The sequence below is a fragment of the Moschus berezovskii genome, chromosome 7 (genome assembly GCF_049115385.1).
Source record: "Moschus berezovskii isolate FMDL1 chromosome 7, NW_MosBer_1.0, whole genome shotgun sequence".
In the NCBI taxonomy this organism is placed as follows: Eukaryota; Metazoa; Chordata; class Mammalia; order Artiodactyla; family Moschidae; genus Moschus; species Moschus berezovskii.
In genome coordinates, this window is record NC_142466.1 from 83,119,932 (window position 1) to 83,138,924 (window position 18,993).

The following is an 18,993-nucleotide window of genomic DNA, read 5'->3' on the forward strand; positions in this document are numbered from 1 at the left end:
TAAGCACTTTTCCTACAGTTAGAGTACAGTCTGTTCATTGTAATTTAATATATTGTCAGACTGCCTGGGTTCAGATCCAGGCTCTACCACTTAGCAGCATCATGACCTTGAGCATAACCGTTGTAATGTTGAGAAAATCTAGAGAGCTAATACATAAAAAGTGTTTAGAATCATGCATGGCACCTTGTAAGTGCTTCTTAAATACTAGGGCCTGTTGTTATTATTGAGCACAGAGGACATTGTGTTAGATAATAGAGATCTTAAGAGGGTCTACAAGCCCAGTTGCTGCCCACAGGAGGCTTGTGACTGTGTTGGGGAAATATTTTAGAGAAAGATTTCATGTGGTCACATGTGCTCAGCATCAAATGGTAGACAGATAATATGTAAGAGTTCAGAGGAAGGAATGGGCCATTAGGAAAACCTCATAGAGAAGGTGGTTGAGTTCTGCCTGAGCCACCAGTCAAGAATTCTAGGAAGGGAAATGGCCTGAGGGGAGAGAAGCAAAGGAAGCAGCAAGGTACGTATGACCTGGGTATATGATTAGAGGTGGTGGGAGCTCTTTCTCATTAATTTCTATATGTAACCAGGGAACAAAGTCTGATTAAATCTCACAAGCTTAGGAAGTCTTAGTTTTCCTGAGGTGGGATCCTCCCATACGTCTTAAATGCTGCCTTGTCCAGTTCCTTTGTGCCAGAGAGAGAAAGAAGTGAATTTGGTGGGGGAGGGATGGCCACCTGGGTTCACACCTTTCTCTGATGTATCTTTCAGTATGACTTCTCCTTGGAAAAGAAAACCATTGAGTGGGCTGAAGATATTAAGAAGATCCAAGAAGCCCAGTGGGAAGCAGAGCGCAAGGCTGAGGAAGCAGAAGCTAAAGTGAATTCTAAGAGTGGCCCAGAGGGTGACAGCAAAATGAGCTTCTCCAAGACTCACAGTGCAGCCACCATGCCACCTCCTATTAACCCCATCCTTGCCAGCTTACAGCACAACAGCATCCTCACCCCAACTCGGGTCAGCAGCAGTGCCACGAAACAGAAAGTTCTCAGCCCGCCCCACACAAAGGCAGACTTCAATCCTGCTGACTTCGAGTGTGAAGAAGACCCGTTTGATAATCTGGAGTTAAAAACTATTGATGAGAAGGAAGAGCTGAGAAACATTCTGGTGGGAACCAGTGGACCTATTATGGCCCAGTTATTGGACAGTAACTTGCCTCGAGGCGGCTCTGGGTCTGTGTTACAGGAGGAGGAGGTCTTGGCCTCCCTGGAGCGGGCCACCCTAGATTTCAAGCCTCTTCACAAACCCAATGGCTTTGTAACCTTACCACAGCTGGGCAACTGTGAAAAGATGTCGCTGTCTTCCAAAGTGTCCCTCCCCCCCATTCCTGCAGTAAGCAATATCAAGTCTTTGTCCTTCCCCAAACTTGACTCTGATGACAGTCAGAAGACACCCAAGATGGCAAGCACTTTCCATAGCACATCCTGCCTCCGCAGTGGCACGTTCCGGAATTCCCTAAAGCCTTCCACCCAAAGCAGTGCCAGTGAGCTCAATGGGCATCCTACCCTTGGGCTTTCAGCTTTGAACTTGGACAGTGGCACAGAGGTGCCAACCCTGACCCCTCCCCAGACTCCTTCCCTGTCTGTCTTGTCTGTGTGCACAGAAGATTCAGCACCTCCAAATACACGTCCCATGGTAAGCCTTAAAATCGCCCTGTATTAAAACTCCACAGATTTCTAAATCCTACTTAGCAGTTGCCACCCTCACACTCTTCTTTTCAAGATTTAGGGAAGGATGGGGCATGACCGGATTGACCTTGATTACATTAACTACATGTAGTTCTGGTTATTTTTCTGAGGACAGGGATTATTAGCTTTGTACCTTCCTGTATCTTTTTAATCTTTTCCTTCAAAAAGATAATGTGTAGCATGTGAATGTTTTCCTGCCTAATCAGTTTGTTTTTTTCCATGCTGCTGTGTCTTGTGTTTGCATTTTTTAAAGGTTTGCTCTCTTTGTGCCTTTTTACTTTTTCCTATTAACTTTCTTAATTTTTTTTTTTTACACTTGGTTGGTACTCCTTATTTATCTTCTCCCTACTCCCCTCTCCTCCCTCCTCCCATCTCATTTCTGCCTTGAAGTTGGCTCCTGTGTGTTTGACTGATTTGGGGTTACGTTTCTTCAAACGAGGTGGTACTTTAGTAACTGGGGAAGTTTAAGCCAAAGGTTGAAATTTGTTATTTTTAAACCTGTGGATTTTAATACTTCTATTACTTTTTTTTCTCTTTTTTGGCTTACTACTAAGAATTATGCCGTTTTCTCCAAAGGGAGGGAGAGGGGAAGATTGGATTTAGTGTTGAAGGGTGGATTTGGTAGAAAAATTGTAACTTGTGTCATCTTGAGTGTGGCCACCTGATGCAAAGAACTGACTCATTGGAAAAGACCCTGATACTGGGAAAGATTGAAGGCAGGAGGAGAAGGGAACAACAGAGGATGAGATGGTTGGATGGCATCACCAACTCGATGGACATGAGTTTGAGCAAGCTCTGGGAGTTGCTGATGGACAGGGAGGCCTGGCGTGCTACAGTCTATGCGGTCGCAAAGAGTTGGACACGACTCAGCAACTGAGCTGAACTGTATCATCTTGAAGAAAATCTGATTTGGTCACACAGAGAAGTTGCATATACAGGGAGGTTACTTTATGTGGTTGTTTCAGCAGCACAGAACAATACGTTATTGTATTATAGAATAGAAATCATAGAAATCCAAGAACCTTTTGTTATACCAGTTCAGATTTTTAAATAACAGCATATCAAGGTGGTATTTAGAGTAGGAAAGGAGCCTGATTGTATTGGTCGGATATCTCTGAGAACCATAATCAGCCTGCTCTTAGCTGGTAGAAAAGATGAGCTTTGGCCTGCCTTAGAAAGAGTCCTAGTTCCAGCAGTAACGTTCTTGGTAAATGATTGTTTCTGTGTGAGTGCTTCCATTGTCAGAGAGCTTACTGCTGCCTGTAAATGTCCATGGACGTTGGCCCAGAGAAACTCAACAGAGTGCATAAACATCTCTTGTTTTTGTTTAGTCGCTCAGTCATGTCTACCTCTTTGCGACCCCAAGGACTGTAGCTCACCAGGCTCCTCAAGTCCATGGGATTTCCCAGGCAAGAATACTGGAGTGGATTGCTATTTCCTTCTCCAGGGGAGCTTCCCAACCCAGGGATGGAACTCGTGTCTTCTGCATTGGCAGGTGGATTCTTTACTGTTGAAGTCCCCAGTGAAGCCTATAACATCTCTTAGCATGGACCTTATCCTAATTCCCCCTGGTTTGTGGTTGGGCTCTGGTCAGCAGGATACTCCTCTCTGCTCCCTAATTCATTGTATGCTTTAGAGAAATTAAAAACACTCCAGAAGGTTAGGGATCCTCAGCCACCACCATCCCCCACCCTCACTCCCATCTAACTTAAGAGTGTTAAAGTGAACCATTGAGAGACCAAAGCCAGTGAACTAATTGCAGAACACTCATTATTCTTTGACACATCTGATTGTGCAGTTTCTTTTGGACCCATCCATTTTAGGGTACGAGGGTCCCTGCTTCATCCTGGCCTGGGGATTTGCTGCCCAGGGGCAGCTTTAAACAGAGTTGGAGTTGTGGTGATCTTTTAAGGAAGTTGAGACCCTTACTCCTAGGGAGCAAAGCCTAGTTCCATCCTGGCTTTCATCTTAGTGAGTCTTTGAAGCCGCTAGTTAGAACCTTTCCTGGTGAGAGAAGCACTTCTCTTCAAGACAGTGACTGGAGGTAGGGGGTGATGGTCCTCAGCTGGGCCATATACATCCTTCACATGGGAACTCCCAGGGAATTTCCGGAATTTAGTTCTTGTCATCTATTTCAGGCCCAGTGTTTGGGTCTCATTTTTCAGATTTTCATGTGTCATTGTATAATCTTAGAAGTTGAGAACTCCGTGGGATCCTCTTGAGAGGAACAGTCTTGTGATGTGCCTTATTCTGTGTCCAGCACAGAACTGCCTGGTCTAGCCCTAATCAGTGTCTCTTCCCACTGTGTCTCAGCCCCTCCAGAGGCCTTGCTCTGCCCACAGGTTAGGCTCATCTGCCGTCAGGTTCTCCTTCTCCACTCTGTCAGTTACTCAGTGAAACATTTGCCTTTTTCCTTGTACTTGAGTTCTCAATTTACTTCTTGTGGTCAGGAAGGATACGAGAAGTGCCAGTTCGCTCTTAAATTGTATTTCAAAGGATTTCTGATAATATATAATCTCTTAGCTTTTGGTGCTTGAAATCTGTTGATCATTTCTCATGTTGCCGTTGTTTTAATACTTAGAGAGTCACTCTCCATCTCTAGATTTAAAAAAGGAGAGGCTTCCCTTGTGGTCCAGTGGTTAGGAATTGGCACATTCCCTGCCATGGCCCTGGGTTCCATTCCTGGACAGGACTAAGATCCCACAAGTCACGTGGCACAGCCAAAAAAAGAAAGGAAAAAAATAGGAAGCTTTGAAAAAGAAAGACACAACGAACTGAGTGAAAAAAAATTTTTTAATAAAAAATGAACTTATTTTTATCAAAGTAATACAAGAATATTTTAATGAAACCAAGTAGCATTTAAAAGGCTTATATTGAAAAAGAGTAGTTTCCTGCCTCACCTCTTCATGATTCCAGTTTTGCTTCCCATAGTCAGGTACTTTTAACTCTTCAAACTGTTTATACTGGGATTTATCTCTGTATTTCTGAATTGGATGCTTACATTGCATTTTCTAAATTTATTAATTTTAGACAGGTTTATACTTCCTGGAGAAGGAAATGGCAACCCACTCCAGTGTTCTTGCCTTGAGAATCCCAGGGACGGGGGAGCCTGGTGGGCTTTCGTCTATGGGGTCACACAGAGTCGGACGCGACTGAAGTGACTTAGCAGTTAGCAGTATACTTCCTGTTATAGTAAGTTGAGGATTTAGTCCTTATAGTAGCCTTTCCTCCACCTTCTTCTTGTATCTTCCATCATATTTATATCACAAATTTTGGTTCAGTTAATGTTAGTTAATATTATGATTGGGATGGTATACTCTGGTGGTGATGAGGATTTTCTTGGTAGCTTTTATTTCTTATAGTTTAACTACCCCATTAAAAATTGTGTAATTTCTTTGTGCCTGTTGCTAGTTTTGTCCAAATGCTCCAAGAATATCAAAGACCTAGTGATAATTTTCTCATTCAAATACATTCAATTTTGTTGGTTAACCTGTTGTTTTTGAATCCTTGAATATCCAAAAATGTCTAAATTTTATCCTCATGTGTGAATAATAGTTTGAGTCAATTTAGATTTCTTAGTTGAAGATCATTTTCCTTAAAAATTTTTAAGGTATTACTCCCTTAAAAACAAAAAACTTTTCAGGGACTTCCCTGGTGGTCCACTGGTCAAGAATTTGCCTGCCAACAGAGGGGACATGAGTTCAGTCCCTGTTCGGGAAGATTCCACATGCCTTGGAGCAACTAAGCCCATGTGCCAAATATGCTCTGGAGCCCGGGAGCTGCAACTACTGAAGCCTGCACACCTAGAGCTGTGCTCCGCAACACAAGAAGCCACCATAAGGGAAGCCTGTGCACCACAGCTAGAGAGTAGCCCCAGCTTGATGCAACTAGAGAAAAGTGCGCACACAGCAATGAAAACCCCGTGCAGCCATAAATAAATAAAAATTAAAAACAGAAAGCTCTCAAATTGAAGTACAAGCCCCTCTGATTTCTAGCAATACTGTGCCATTCGGATTTCTTCCCCCTACTCCTACAAACTTTCGGGATCCTTTTTTTCATTTCTGGAGATTTGATATTTACCAGTGTAAATGTCACTTATTGTGCTTGACCCTCCTGGATCCTTTCAAGCAAAGGCTCAGCTCAGTTTTCAAAATCTTGTTGTTGTGGTTTGTTTTTGGTATTATACTTTTCCGTTTTCTGTTCTTCCTATAAGCTGGATGTTGGACCTCCTTGGCTGTTTTTCTAATTTGCAATCTCTTTTCTATCTCTGACTTTATGTTTTACTATCTGAAACGTATGCTTGACTATCATACCTTTTTAAAAAAATCTCATAATCTTTTATATGAAAGTTTTACTTTATTTTAAATTTCCAAGTGCTCGTGCTCTGTCTTTTCCGTCTTCTGGTTTGGTCTTATGTTCATGGCTTTGGCTTTCTATTCACTTTTAAGAGTGAGTCACTAAAAGAAAAACAGTCCAGATGGGGGGATATGTGTGCTGGGGGATGCCTGCTGATGGTTAAGATTGACTAATTACTTGGCTTTGAAGTGAAAGTGAAAGTCACTCAGTTGTGTCCGATTGTTTTTGACTCCATGGACTGTAGCCCAACTTCCATGGCTCCTCGGTACATGGAATTCTCCAGGCAAGAATACTGGAGTGGGTTGCCATTCCCTTCTCCAGAGGATCTTCCTGACCCAGGGATCGAATGTGGGTCTCCTGCATTGCAGGCAGATTTTACCATCTGAGCCACCAGAGAAGGCTTAGTCAGAGTGAGGTCGCTCAGTCATTACCGACTCTTTGTGACCCCATGGACTGTAGCCTACCAGCCTCCTCCATCCATGGGATTTTCCAGGCAAGAGTACTGGAGTGGGCTGCCATTTCTTTCTCCAGGGGATCTTCCTGACCCAGGGATCGAACCCAAGTCTCCCTCATTGCAGACACTTTACTGTCTGAGCCAGGGCTTTGAAGGGAGCTCTGTAAAACATATGAAGATCTTGGGGGCTATTAAAGTTTAAGAATTCTGCTTGAAGGCTGAAGAACATGAGGATATTGAGATAGGCTTACTTAATCCCGTTTGGGTTCTTGTACCTCACTATGCCATATGCTGTGCCTGGTATCCTCAGTCCTTTTTGGTATTGATTGCCATTTTCTAGACTAAACCTTCTATTTCCGCAGAAGGTGGGTTGGGCAAGGTCTGCCTGAGGGTTTTCTGCTGATCACTGCCTTCATACTTTGCCTTACCCCAACAGTACCTGGTGCTTCCAAATGCTGAAACCTTCTCAGGGGTCTCCTGCTGGACTGACTCTCCCATTTCCCACTTGTAACTTCACTGTTTCTGCCAGTTACTCTGCCTCCATTAGCATTCCACCTTCTAAAATTTCATTGAAATACATTGTCCTCTGTTATGCCCTCTTTTTCTAAGGTTAATACAGTTTTATTATCATTTTAGTGGATTTTGGAAGAGTGAATCAGTGTATTAGGGCCCAGGCTTTCTAGCTGGCTCAGTGGTAAAGAATCGGCCTGCCAGTGCAGGAGATGCAGGTTCAATCCCTGGGTTGAGAAGATCCCTTAGAGAAGGAAATGGCAACCCATTCTGGAAAATTCCAAGGACAGAGAAGCCTAGTGGGCTACAGTCCTTGGGTCGCAGAGTCAATTATGACTGAGCCACTGAGCACACACACACACATATCAGGGCTGTGTAAGTTTCAAGCTCAGAGCCAGGCTTCCAGCATTCAGAACTGCACGTGACACTGTATCTAACGTCTGGGAGCTCCTTCTTGTGGGATTAGTACTGTGCCATTGATGTGAACAAGATGCTGTTTGGCTATTGGTATTTTCAGGCCCAGACAGAGCCTGCCCCTAAAAAGACAGCCTTGGGGCCTGCAAAGTGGCCAGACTGGTATGCTCCAGTTCCCATGCCCTGTCGTGACTCTTGTAACCTGATGACTGAGCCCCAGGACTGCACTGCCTGGAGTGTGCTCTGGTGAGAGGGTTCAGCAGACACTGCAGGCTTTGAGGCCTGTAGAATCTTGCTGGCTTACCCCAGCTGATTTAGAGGAGAGCATCTGGTTATAGCTGTAGAATTTTGAACATGCTTCTAGGATAAATGGGCTCCTTTCCTCCTCTCCCCCACCCCCCCAAAAAAGGAGAGGGTTAAATAAAAATTTCTTGGATGATTTTTCCTGGTTCTTGGGAGATGAGCCAAGTTGTTAAGAGAGCTTCTTCCATGGTGGTTCTGTCCTTCAGCCTGGGAATGAGCTGCCTTTTTGCCTTGGAGCTGATTATTAGAAGTGGTGGTAGGGTTTAAGTCTGGGAATCTGTCGTTAGGCTAGGGGCCAGTGGTAGGAGTAGGCTGCCTTTAGCCAGTGCAGTAGAGGCTGGGCCTTAGGGACCATATTCCAGTCCTTGAGGGTACAGCCTAGAGGGGTGGTGGTCTTCAGCCTTGCTTCTGTAGGACAGTAAATGTTGCAGGGAATCAAAGCACAGTACATGGTGTGGGGCAGAAGGGCAGTGCCTTCACAGTATGGGAGCCCTAAGCTGGCCGTCTACCCAGCCCAGTGATAGACATGATGACGGACACTGGGATGTGATAGACACGGTTACTGGGACAGTCAATTCTGGAATGAGGGGGTTTGTAATTAACGATCCCTCTAGTACTCAGATATGGCAGTTTAGGAAAGGGATAATGGAGCCCTGGAGAGCAGCCAGCAAGGTGCTACCCAAAGGCGGTTTTCAGAACTTCTTTCTCCACTACAAACCCAGGGGATTTGGGCAGGAAAGGGCATATGCTTTCATGGTGCTTTCTCACTCTGCAAGGTGGGATGAGGTCAGAGGACAGCTACACTTGCAGGAGTCTTCCCAGCTTTTCTGTCCCTCAGCTGGAGCTCCCCTACCCCTCTTTGTTCTTCCTCAGGATGTCTGGCCAGAAATCTGACCCTTTCTTGCAGGCAGGTTACTTGACTGGGGTTTGATTAGGTCAGGATTGATAAACCCCTGGATTGAGCCACCTCAGTGACTTGTCTTCTGGGGCTTGGGTCTGTCTTCTTGCCTTAATCCTTTGTTTCTCTACCACCAGGTCACACCTCCTAATTTCTCAGTGTCACAAGTGCCCAACACTCCCAGCTGTTCCCAGGCTTACTCTGAACTGCAGGCGCTGTCCCCCAGTGAGCGGCACTGTCTGGAGACAGTGGTCAACATGGGCTACTCATATGAGTGTGTCTTGAGAGCCATGAGGAAGAAAGGAGAGAACATTGAGCAGGTGAGTGGTTAGTCAGCCATGGGGCCAGGGGTAGGACAGAGGTCCCAGATCTCGGGAGCTGGAAGTGTCCTGCCTCTGTCCTAGAGTCGCTCAGACTCACAGCACCATTGTCTTTTCCTGTGATTAGGGAGGGCGGGCAGGACTCAGGGGGGCTTTGTTGGGGGTTTCCAGCACTGCTTCTGTTTTGGGGGCTGCTCTGGTACCTAGGCTGAGGGACAGATTCAGGAGTACTGGAGCTGAGGACCACCCTACACAGTTACCCCCCTTCTCTGCTTCTCCTGAGGCAGTGGCAGAATAGGCTTGAGGTATGGTCACATGTCTTTTTCCACAAATGTCTATCCTGCAGAAGCACCCAGGCAGTTCTAATATAGGGTTCTGGAGCCCTAAGCCTTGGGGGCACTTTCTGACTTGGGTGGTTTCTTAGAATATCCTGCCCAGGCTGTGGGGTTGACGTCAGTTGGGAGATGTGAGTCAGCTGTGACAGGAACTCCTTTGAAGACTGTCAGTGCATATTTAGAAGGGTGTGTCTATCAGCAAATAGTCACTGAGGTCCTGCTGTGTTGGACACAGTTCAAGGTACAAAGTCAAGTCCTATCCAGGATGTAATAGTCAAGGTGGGGAGCAGACGTGTTGATTTGTGTAAGACTTTTGGGAAGCACAGAAAACAGTGGCAGTAAGTGCTAAACCCTTTCTGTTTTCTTAGATTCTCGACTATCTCTTTGCACATGGACAGCTCTGTGAGAAGGGCTTTGACCCTCTTTTGGTGGAAGAGGCTCTGGAAATGCAGCAGTGTTCAGAGGAAAAGGTAGGAGCCTCCATGCTTCATGGGAACCATCTGGAGAGAAGGGACAAAGCAGTCTGTCCTGGGGGCACTCCTGTTCCACAGCCTTTATCCCTCCCAGTGACTATAGGCAGAACTAGTTGGCCAGACAGGCATGTGGATGTTTGGCTCAGATAGAAGTATCAGGTTGAAGATTGTCTTAAGATCCCAGGGAAGGGATGGAAAAAAATGACTTGGGCAAAAGCCGTACTTTCGGATGATGGGGGAGATGGCTAGTCATTTTGCCTAGGCTGGATGGGAGCATGGATGTGGATGGTGGGACCTGAGTGAAGGTCAGTAAGATTTGGAGCCTGGGTGTGGCCCCTGAAGGATGGCTGGCTGTGGCATCAACCTGTCTTCCTTCACGGCCCTCCTCTGCTTGCTTGGGGGCCTGAGAGGCTCCGGCAAGGATGCCCTCCCAAGCAGCCCCTTACGCACGTACGTTACCACTCGGCTGTGCTGTGTGGCCAGAACCCTTTCTTGAATCTGTATTCTCTTACTTCTCTTTAGATGATGGAGTTTCTTCAGTTAATGAGCAAATTTAAGGAAATGGGCTTTGAACTGAAAGATATTAAGGAAGTTCTGCTATTACACAACAACGACCAGGACAATGCTCTGGAAGACCTCATGGCTCGGGCGGGAGCCAGCTGAGACGAGGCCCTGCCTAGGCCCTGCCACAGAACCACCCCTGCAGGAGGCCCTGAGGAGCCCACCTGTGGGGAAGAAGGGGCACACTTCCGGATTTTCTTTTGGGGGTGGAAGGTCAGGTGTGGAGACTGTGCTTGCCAAGTCTCTACAAGCCTAGGTCTTGAGCTGGGGAGAAAGTGGGTAAGATTTGGGCATGCACATGCCCCCAGAACTGTCCTGGCTCCTTCCATATTAAAAATATTTGTATCCTGAGAAGTGTCCTTCCCGCCTTGGCCCTCCAGATTGACTTCTCTGGTCTTTTTGGGATCTGTGTGGCTTCAGCCGAAACCTGGCCCAGCTGCCAAAAGGAGCTGGGGAGGAGGAGGTAGTGGGGCCAGACTCAGTGCTGCTTCGGGGCTAGATGTTCCCTCGTCCACAAGAGTGGGCTGACCTCTAATCCAAGTTGAGTGCAATTGAAAGGTTCTTCCAGGGTTTTGTTTCTTTCCCTTTTAAACAATGTCACTTAGTGTGACACTGGTTCTGCAATGTCTCTGAGGTGCAGAGAATGCCCTTACCCCTTGGGCCCTGAGTTTGCCTTTTCTGCCAGGCAGTTACCACGCTTCCCTGCCCCAGCCTGTTTCTTTTGGCCTGGTTTGGACTACAATCTTCTGCTACCCAGGATTTTAGAGCCCCTACTCTAGGAAGCAGTTGTCAGTTTAAGGAATCATTGGTCCCTTCCTAGCACATCAGGTGGGGAAAAAAGCAGGCCGTGATTTAGTTCCCTAGCACTAACTCCACCTCAGTTCTCCCTGGAGAACAGCCTCTCCCTCCAGCCTCTGCTCTAGGACGACACGAATAACACCTAGTCATAGAAATCAGTCTCTTTGGTTTGTTTTGTATTATGTTGTACATCATTAAAGATCTAAATACAAAGGATATACAGTCTTGATGAATCTAAAGTAATTTGCTAACTATTTTGATTCTTCAGAGAGAACTACTAATAAAAATCTAAAAGGTATATCCTGTTGTGATGATTTCTTTATTGCCAAGGAATGTTTTGCTGCAGGGCGGAGGTTAGTGAGTGGTAAGCGGATTTGCTGGGAATAGAACAGAAGCTAACCATTTTCTGTCATTTCACTACTTTCTTCCAACTCTAAGGCCTGTGGAACCCAGGAGTTGGCCCTACGGTCTTGTTTTGCAAGACCCTTGGTTTTGTTTTGCAAAGGCAGGCCTAGACACATGAGTCTGTTTAAACCTGACCTAGCTCGGTCTCTGGTTAAGGACATAGACATGTGCCTTCCTGCAAGACTGACTGGAGGTGAGACGGGCTGGGCCTTTGGGAGATGCACTCAGAAGTGAGTCCCTTGTCCTGTGAGCAGCGTCAGGCATATTTGTGTGTTCCACAGGTCTGACGGGGATTCAGACTGCTTCACTGGCTCTCAGTGGCACTAGATTTATCCCTAGCTTCTTGTCCTTGGTTGTAATACTCTCTCCCACAGTCCTCCTTGTGCTCTTGGCTTGGATGGGTCTCTAATTTTTGAAGTGATGACGTGAGGATACAGAACCTTTGGGCTGGGAAGCAGTAAGCTGGAAAGAGGCCGCCCTCTGGTGGTAAGATGAGGCATGGCCATTGTCTCAGAAAGCCAGTTAGCCCCTCTGCTGGCCTTTAAAATTAATTCGACCCTTCTTTTAAAATTCGTAGAAGTTATCCTTTAACTTCTACAAAAGACCAAAATTTCATATTAAAATGGGTGTCAGGGCCAAGACTTTGACATGTGAATCTCAACTTGATCCAAGGTGGCCTTGGTAAGTGATGGACTACCTGGTATTTCTTAAGCTTCTTTCTGCTAAAAAGATACACAGCAAACAACTCACATGAAGGGGTGCATGTATGTGTGTAAAACTGCTTTAGAGTCTCACTGGCCAGAGCACTTAATGCCAAGGTACTGAACACAGGCCACTGAAAGAGTAGATGGCCAGGACGACCCTGGATAAAGGTGAGGCTAGGCGATGGACTTGCCTGAGATACTCCAGCCATTCAACTATTCTGTGAGGGAGTACGCTGGGTGAGGACTCACAGACAAGACTTAGGAATGTGATGCAGGCAGGTGGTCTCAGCAAAAGACAGACTGGAAAAGAATGCAGTGATGCGAGCGCCCTCTTCCGTCTAAATACTGGGTTGCAGGGAGGGAGGGGAACTGGAAGGAAAAGACCTGTCCCAGATCTCCTGGTAAAGACATCGAGTTAAGGTTTATTCATTTTACACTTTCAAAAGCTAACCTAAAGCCCCAAATAAATCTCCCAAGGGCTGGTGGGGCAGATCTAACCCAGTCCCCATGCCACTAGCACCAGTGTTTTAGTTTTTGACCAAGTCCTGGAGGAAGGCACAGAATCCAGCCGGTAAAACCTCTAGGCTCAGCATGTTATCTCCCCTAGCTTGTGACCTCCAACCTGTAGGTTACCGCTGACCATCCCCCCATCCTCAGATCCCCAAATTCAGAAACATCTACAGGGTTATTAGACCCAACTGTGTTTCCACAGAGGGTCAGTAACGCAAATCCTCAACCCCAAAGAAAAGGAAGAGATCTATTAAAAGTTGTTCAGGCTCATCTCTCCTTCCTTGCAGAAGCCGCTGTGCTTAGAATTGGACAGATGCTCGCTCTGAGAGAGGAGCTGGGACCCAGCCCAGGCAATGAGTGGTGAGGGAGAGACCAGGATGGGCGGGACAAGGGAGTGGGTGCCGAGATCTGTTGGGGGACCTGGTGGAGGCCCCTCCAGCTCTTGAGAGCCCAGCCACCCCATACTAACTCCACTCTAAGACACCGCTGTCCTCTCGGGGCCTGCAGCTGGCTTGTGGCAGGCCAGGTATAGCTGTAGCTGGCTCCTCAGACTCTGGATGCACTTGGACTTCAGAACCATGATTTCATCTAGCTGGATCACAAAACCTTCAAAATCCTGAGAAACGAAACAAAGGTCAAATGGAGCTTTTGCGGTTACTGGCCCTCTGTCATATCTGCTTTTCTAATCCCTTCTCTTGCAGGAGGACTTCAGAGCCCAGGCCCTTCCTCCAGTTGGAAAACCTGCAGGATAGTCACCATGGCATAGGGTGGGCCTACTTCTCTACAGAGAGGTATTTGCAGGGCAAAAGGGTGGTTTTTGGAAGTCCCTCTGGTCTGCGTAAGGCAAATCACTGTTAGCATCACAGGGAGGGGCCTCCAACAAGCCCCTAGGAAGGCAGAATGGCAAGGGGAGAGGCTGGAAACACTGGCCTGGGAATGGGGAGTGTCATGCCATCTGTCACCTGTCCTTGCGCCCCTCCAGCCAGCTCAGAGGAGTGGTAAGAGAAGGCTCAAAGCCTCAACAAAGCTATAGTGTGGCAGCAGACCCTTTCTGTACACACTGCAGGAAACAGGGATGACACTCAAACTGGCTGGACTTCCCTGGTGGCTCCGTGGTAAAGAACACGCCTGCCAATTCAGGAGACGTGGGTTCAATCCCTGGGTCGGGACAATCCCCTGGAGAAGGAAATGGCAACTTAACTCCAGTATTCTTACCTGGAGAATCCCATGGACAGAGGAGCCTGGTGGGCAACAGTCCATGGGGTTGCAGAAGAGTCAGACATGACTTAGTGACTAAACAACGTCAAACTAGCTGCAGGCTAAGTCCCAACAGCCCTGGAGGGTCCAGCCAAGACCACTTACAGTACTAGCCAGCTGGCTCATCAGGGTCTCCTCCTTGAAGCCCAACTCAGCCATTTCATCCAGCTGTTCCCGGTGTGCTTGGATGACCACCTGCCTGGGAACCAGAGGGGATGCTGTGAGCCTTGGGCCTCCCATCTGTCATGGGCAGCTTTCTGGAACTGAGCCTCATTTCTAGGCCAGGAGCTGCTTCTTCCCAAAGAGGTCAAGGCTTTGATGGGAACGAGCTTCCCACCATCTCCCGCCTCTTCACCCATTCTTTTCAGGGCTTGTCAAGGGACTAGGGAGTAGCCATGAGGTATTGGGAAGAGTCAGTGGCTTTGGAAGCTGCCCCCCAGGGCCTCCCAGGTTCACTGAGAGACAGGGCTGGCTGCTTCTCCGCAGGAGCTGCTCACAGCTTCCCTGCATGGAAGCTAAAGGCTGTGCCCCTGCAGCTGGCATGTAGCACAAGGTAGAGCCTGCCACCTAGCCTGTGGGCTTTTCTCTTCTCTGTGGGGAGTTCGGGGACCAGAGCAAGGGGGTCTGGGCTAGAAGCTGGAGGATCTGCCTTCTGTCAGACCCCCCTGATGGGTAGACACCACACAACAGCATGACTGTCCCCTGACTATAGATGGGCTCCTCCCCTGGACATCCCTGCATGCCCTTCTCCTTGCCCAAGGCCCAGGCCGAACCTAAGTGAGCAGGCAGACAGCGGGCCCGGGGAATCAGGAGCCAGAGTGGAGGGCTGCGGCCTCACAGAGAAGCACCTGTTGCCACCCTGCCCTCCTGCCCTCGCCCCTCCTCCTTTCACTTCCTCCAAGGCTGTCTCATTCTGCTGCACCATCCGGCCTCCTCTGGGGAAAGCAGCAGTCAGCAGCCCCTGTTTCCTACCTTTGCCATCCTGGAAGGTGCCTAGAATGCTGTGGCTCTGGGGGCACAAGGCTGCTGCTGCTGTGTCCTGGGACAGCACTTCCAGGAATACATACCGACCGGAATGAAGAGGATTCTGGTCTCACCTCAGTTCTCAGTCTTGGTAACGGGGTCAGATCCTCCCTTCTCTCCCTCATATCTAGCTTTCCCAGGCCGAGGGCCCACCCACCCTGGCAGGCCTGATCCAATACATTTTACTCTACTGCTCATGTCAGATGCATCTAGGCAGGCTCCCTTGAAAAGGTGGACAAACAGCCTGTCTCTGAGCCAACCATAGCTATTCCCAGAACAGACAGAACAGTAAGCTGGAGTGGGAGTGGGGATGCCAAAGGGTGCAAGTCTAGGTAGGTAGGAGAGTCCCAACTTACTGTGCATGCTCCAGGGCAGGCTGACGGAGTGTCCCGGCGGTCTTAGGAGAGCAGCTGGCCACCAGGGGAGAGCCTGGCCTTGCTAAGCACCTTGGGATTGGCCTATGTTTGAGCCATGCAATGTCCTCATTGTAGCAAGACAGTGTGATGGGGTCTGTGGAGAAACCCAGTTCTGGCCAACTGGGCCCATTCAGCTGCTTTCTCTCCTGGGTCCTGGGCTGGTCAGTCACATCACTATTTCCTGCTCGGGGGGTGAGTGTAGGCAGAGCATGAGGTCCTCCAGGATGTGAGGTGAGGAAAGGCTTTCCCAGGAAACCCTGGGAGCCATCCAGCTCTGTCTCAGCATTGGCATCACAGTGCCCCCGGGAGAAGAGTGCGGTCTCTCTGCTCTGGCAGGCCTCCCCCGGGTCAGCCTCCCTGTCGGGCAGCTCGTCAGGTGGGCGCTGATGGATGGGTGATGGGGACAGAGCTGGAAGACTGCCCCCAGGCTTGTTGTCAGGGGGAGATGAGGAGAGCCACAGGTGCTCGGTTGCCGAAGACGTTGGCAGGACTGCGTCTGGATCACCCGATGACACTGTGTGGCCCACTGCTGGCCCCTCTGTGTCCACTGCCACGAGACCATGTGCAGTTCCATCCTGGGCCGGCTGCTCCCAGGAAGGAGAGCCCCCATCATCCAGGCTCTCCAGGAGGGACACGGTGAGTGGAGCCATCAGTCCGGAAGCATACTCAGAGCACGTGCCTAATTCACCTTTAGAGTCTTCTCCTTGGAAAGGGTTACTGTTTTTCATTGTTCTGGTCTCCAGAATTGGGCTGTCTTCACTGACTTCTCTCAGGGGTGTGCTCACTGTGTCTCTCTGGTCTGGGGATCCAGGAACTGTGATGTGGGATAGTGAGCAAGTGAAACCATCTTCTTCCAGGGATGGCAAGCTGCCCTCAGCCTGCCCAGGAACCTCACTTCTGAAGGCTTCCTGTCTGAGGTCAAAAGCAGGGCCGCCACCTCTTTCCCGATCATATAGAGAGTCTACCTGTGAGCAGTAAGGCTTCCCTGCCAGGTCTTCTCTGGGAGGAGGCCCTAAGGAGTCTGAATCCTCCGCTCCGCTCCAGTCCAAGGGTACCTGACCTGGGCTGCGGCCGTGATCGAGTGCTATCCTTCTGTGGCCTGCAGGGTCCCTGGAATACACCCAGCTTCCAGTTACACCCTCCTTGTCACCATCTGGGCTGAAAAACAGACTCTGTTGCCTTTCAGCCACCTGCTCCTCAGGACCTTGCTCCCTCTGATGAAGGAAGAACGAGCCTTCGTTGTTCTCCGGGCTCTTTCCCTGCTTTGTGGTCCTTTGACAGGAGACATGTGAAAAAGAATCTTCACTGAAGTCGCTGTCATCAGGGTCCTCAGCTTGGGGGACTTGGACTCCATCATGACTTTCAGCACAATGAGGGTGGAAGGGAGGAGGGATGTCATTCTGGAGCTGCCCTTCTGGGGGCCGGGACCGGCATAAAAACCTTTCCAGGGGTTGGTACTGTAACTTCTGCTGGAGGAGAGGTGGCTGCTGGAACTGCTGGTGATAAAAGCGCAAATGCTCCTCCCTCTCCTTCTGATGTGCAGGGATGTTGTTGGTCCAAGCTTCAGAGGCAGGCTGGCTACGTGTGCCCTCCTTGCTGCCCTGACCGTATTCCGCTAAGCGGTGGACGCTGCCAAAGGAGAGCTCGCCTCGTGACACAAGCTGCTTCTGCACTGGCTTCACAGTCTGCACTTTCTTGCACCGGGAGGGTGGCTTACCATGGACCAGGTCCCCTCCTGGGCCTGGCGCCCTGCTTCCCCAGCCTAGGGTGGTTTTGTTGCCAATTGGGTTTTTCTCAGAGCATAATGCAGCTGATTCTTCTGCCCTTTTTATGGCTACATGTCCAGACGGCATGGTTCCTTTACTAGAGCTAGTCTGAATGACCCACTCTCGGGGAGGACTCCCTCGAGAGCCACCCTCTTTGCCAGGAACCTTAGGTACAGAAGCAAAAGGGATATTGGATGGGTGACTAGCCAGAGGATGGGCCTTCCCTCTCATGGAGCCAGATGGCACCGTGAGCGGCTGCTGAAGCCCCAGCTTGACTTTTTTGGGGGAACATTTGTCCCCTGGCAGGGCCACAGGAGAGCTCTGAATTCGTTTTGGAGAAGAGTTAGAAGAGTTTCCAGATGTTCGATTTCGACTGTTAGCTGGAGTACAACATTTAATGCCTTTCTTTAGTTCTTTGACCCTGTAAATGACCATTTTATGTTAATGTACATTCCTGTAATTCCCTTCCTATAGCTTTCAGAGAAAACAAAAACCAAAGAAAAGTATTACAAGAACTAGGAATTATTTATCTGGGAGAGAATAAAGGAAAGAATAAAGGGGATATTCTATTTCAACATGAAATACATCGCTTTACTTGAACAAAGATCAGTGTCTTCTCTGAGGATATTAGCATGCACCCAATATTCCATGATCAGGAGAGTGTTTGAAATACCACAGATCCATGTGAGAGACAGGCCAGAAGAGCTAGTTTCAGAACTTATGTCCATGCAGAGCCCATACCACACTTCCTGAAGATCAGCCCACTAAGGAGCCATGCGTCTACTCCTCACCTACTATTCCATAATCAGAGCCTTCTTTTCCTGCAAACCACCTCCTTTTCGGCTTCTCTGAGAAAATGAGTTCCCTCCAACCTGCTGGGCACTTCAAGAAGCAAAAGCTCTCAGAAATAAGCAGGCTCGTGCTAATTCCATGAAGGTAGAAACGACCTGTCTGTTCCCAGGGTTTTCCCACACTAGTGGTGTGGGGTCAGATAATTCTTTGTTGTGGGGAGCTGTCTTGTGCCTGTGAAATGTTTAGCAACTTCCTTGGCTTCAACCCACGATCACAGCAGCCTTTTTTCCCTATCACAATAATCAAAATTGTCTCCAGATATTGCCAAACGCCCTCTAGGAGGCAAAAATCGGCCCCGAGATAAATAAAAGAACCATACTCTATTCTACAAGGGAATTTTAGAGAACATGGAAAAATCCAGAATTAAGTCTGCTAGGATTGAGTTGCCAAGATCAGAGTCTCTCACTCTGATACCTAAAACAAAATAAAAGCAGTGGAAGAATTTGGATTTACAAGGAGACATCAAGTAAAATGTGACTCTCCAATGGTTTGCTTGTAGATTCTGTGTTGAAATTCCTTATGGAGGGAGTTGTACTTCTGCCTGGGAGCTCTCAGAAAATGTCTTTTGCATTGTTTTGGTTTTAATCCACTTAGTAGTAACCAAATAACCCCTCTGGTCATTTCTGAAAATCAAGATAGTAAACCTGACACTGAGACTTGACTTCCTTTTAGGTCTGAGAGGCAGGGAAGCAGATAACACAGTAAGCAAAGAGACAAAGGATATGACTAAAGTCATGTTTCTCAGATAAGCAGATGACACCACCCTTATGGCAGAAAGTGAAGAACTAAAGAGCCTCTTGATGAAAATGAAAGACAAGAGTGAAAAAGTTGGCTTAAAGCTCAACATTCAGAAAAACTAAGATCATGGCATTCAGTCCCATCACTTCATGGCAAAT

The 18,993-nt window shown here is 48.2% G+C and overlaps 2 protein-coding genes across 8 annotated transcripts in view; one reads left to right on the top strand and one right to left on the bottom strand.

The window, feature by feature from the left end:
• Positions 1–11,462, top strand: part of UBAP1 (ubiquitin associated protein 1) — a 68,138-nt gene extending 56,676 nt beyond the window's left edge. For all 5 annotated transcript variants that reach the window (XM_055427312.2, XM_055427314.2, XM_055427311.2 and 2 more), the window contains 4 exons: positions 769–1,689; positions 8,815–8,997; positions 9,701–9,802; positions 10,328–11,462. In XM_055427312.2, coding sequence (XP_055283287.1) covers positions 769–1,689; positions 8,815–8,997; positions 9,701–9,802; positions 10,328–10,468 — 1,347 coding nt within the window. In that variant the 3' untranslated portion in view covers positions 10,469–11,462. The remainder of the gene's footprint in view (positions 1–768; positions 1,690–8,814; positions 8,998–9,700; positions 9,803–10,327) is intronic.
• A 13-nt stretch (positions 11,463–11,475) lies between these two features.
• Positions 11,476–18,993, bottom strand: part of KIF24 (kinesin family member 24) — a 72,386-nt gene continuing 64,868 nt past the window's right edge. For all 3 annotated transcript variants that reach the window (XM_055427310.2, XM_055427307.2, XM_055427308.2), the window contains 3 exons: positions 15,420–17,666; positions 14,146–14,239; positions 11,476–13,399 (listed from right to left, as the gene is read on the bottom strand). In XM_055427310.2, coding sequence (XP_055283285.2) covers positions 13,259–13,399; positions 14,146–14,239; positions 15,420–17,666 — 2,482 coding nt within the window. In that variant the 3' untranslated portion in view covers positions 11,476–13,258. The remainder of the gene's footprint in view (positions 13,400–14,145; positions 14,240–15,419; positions 17,667–18,993) is intronic.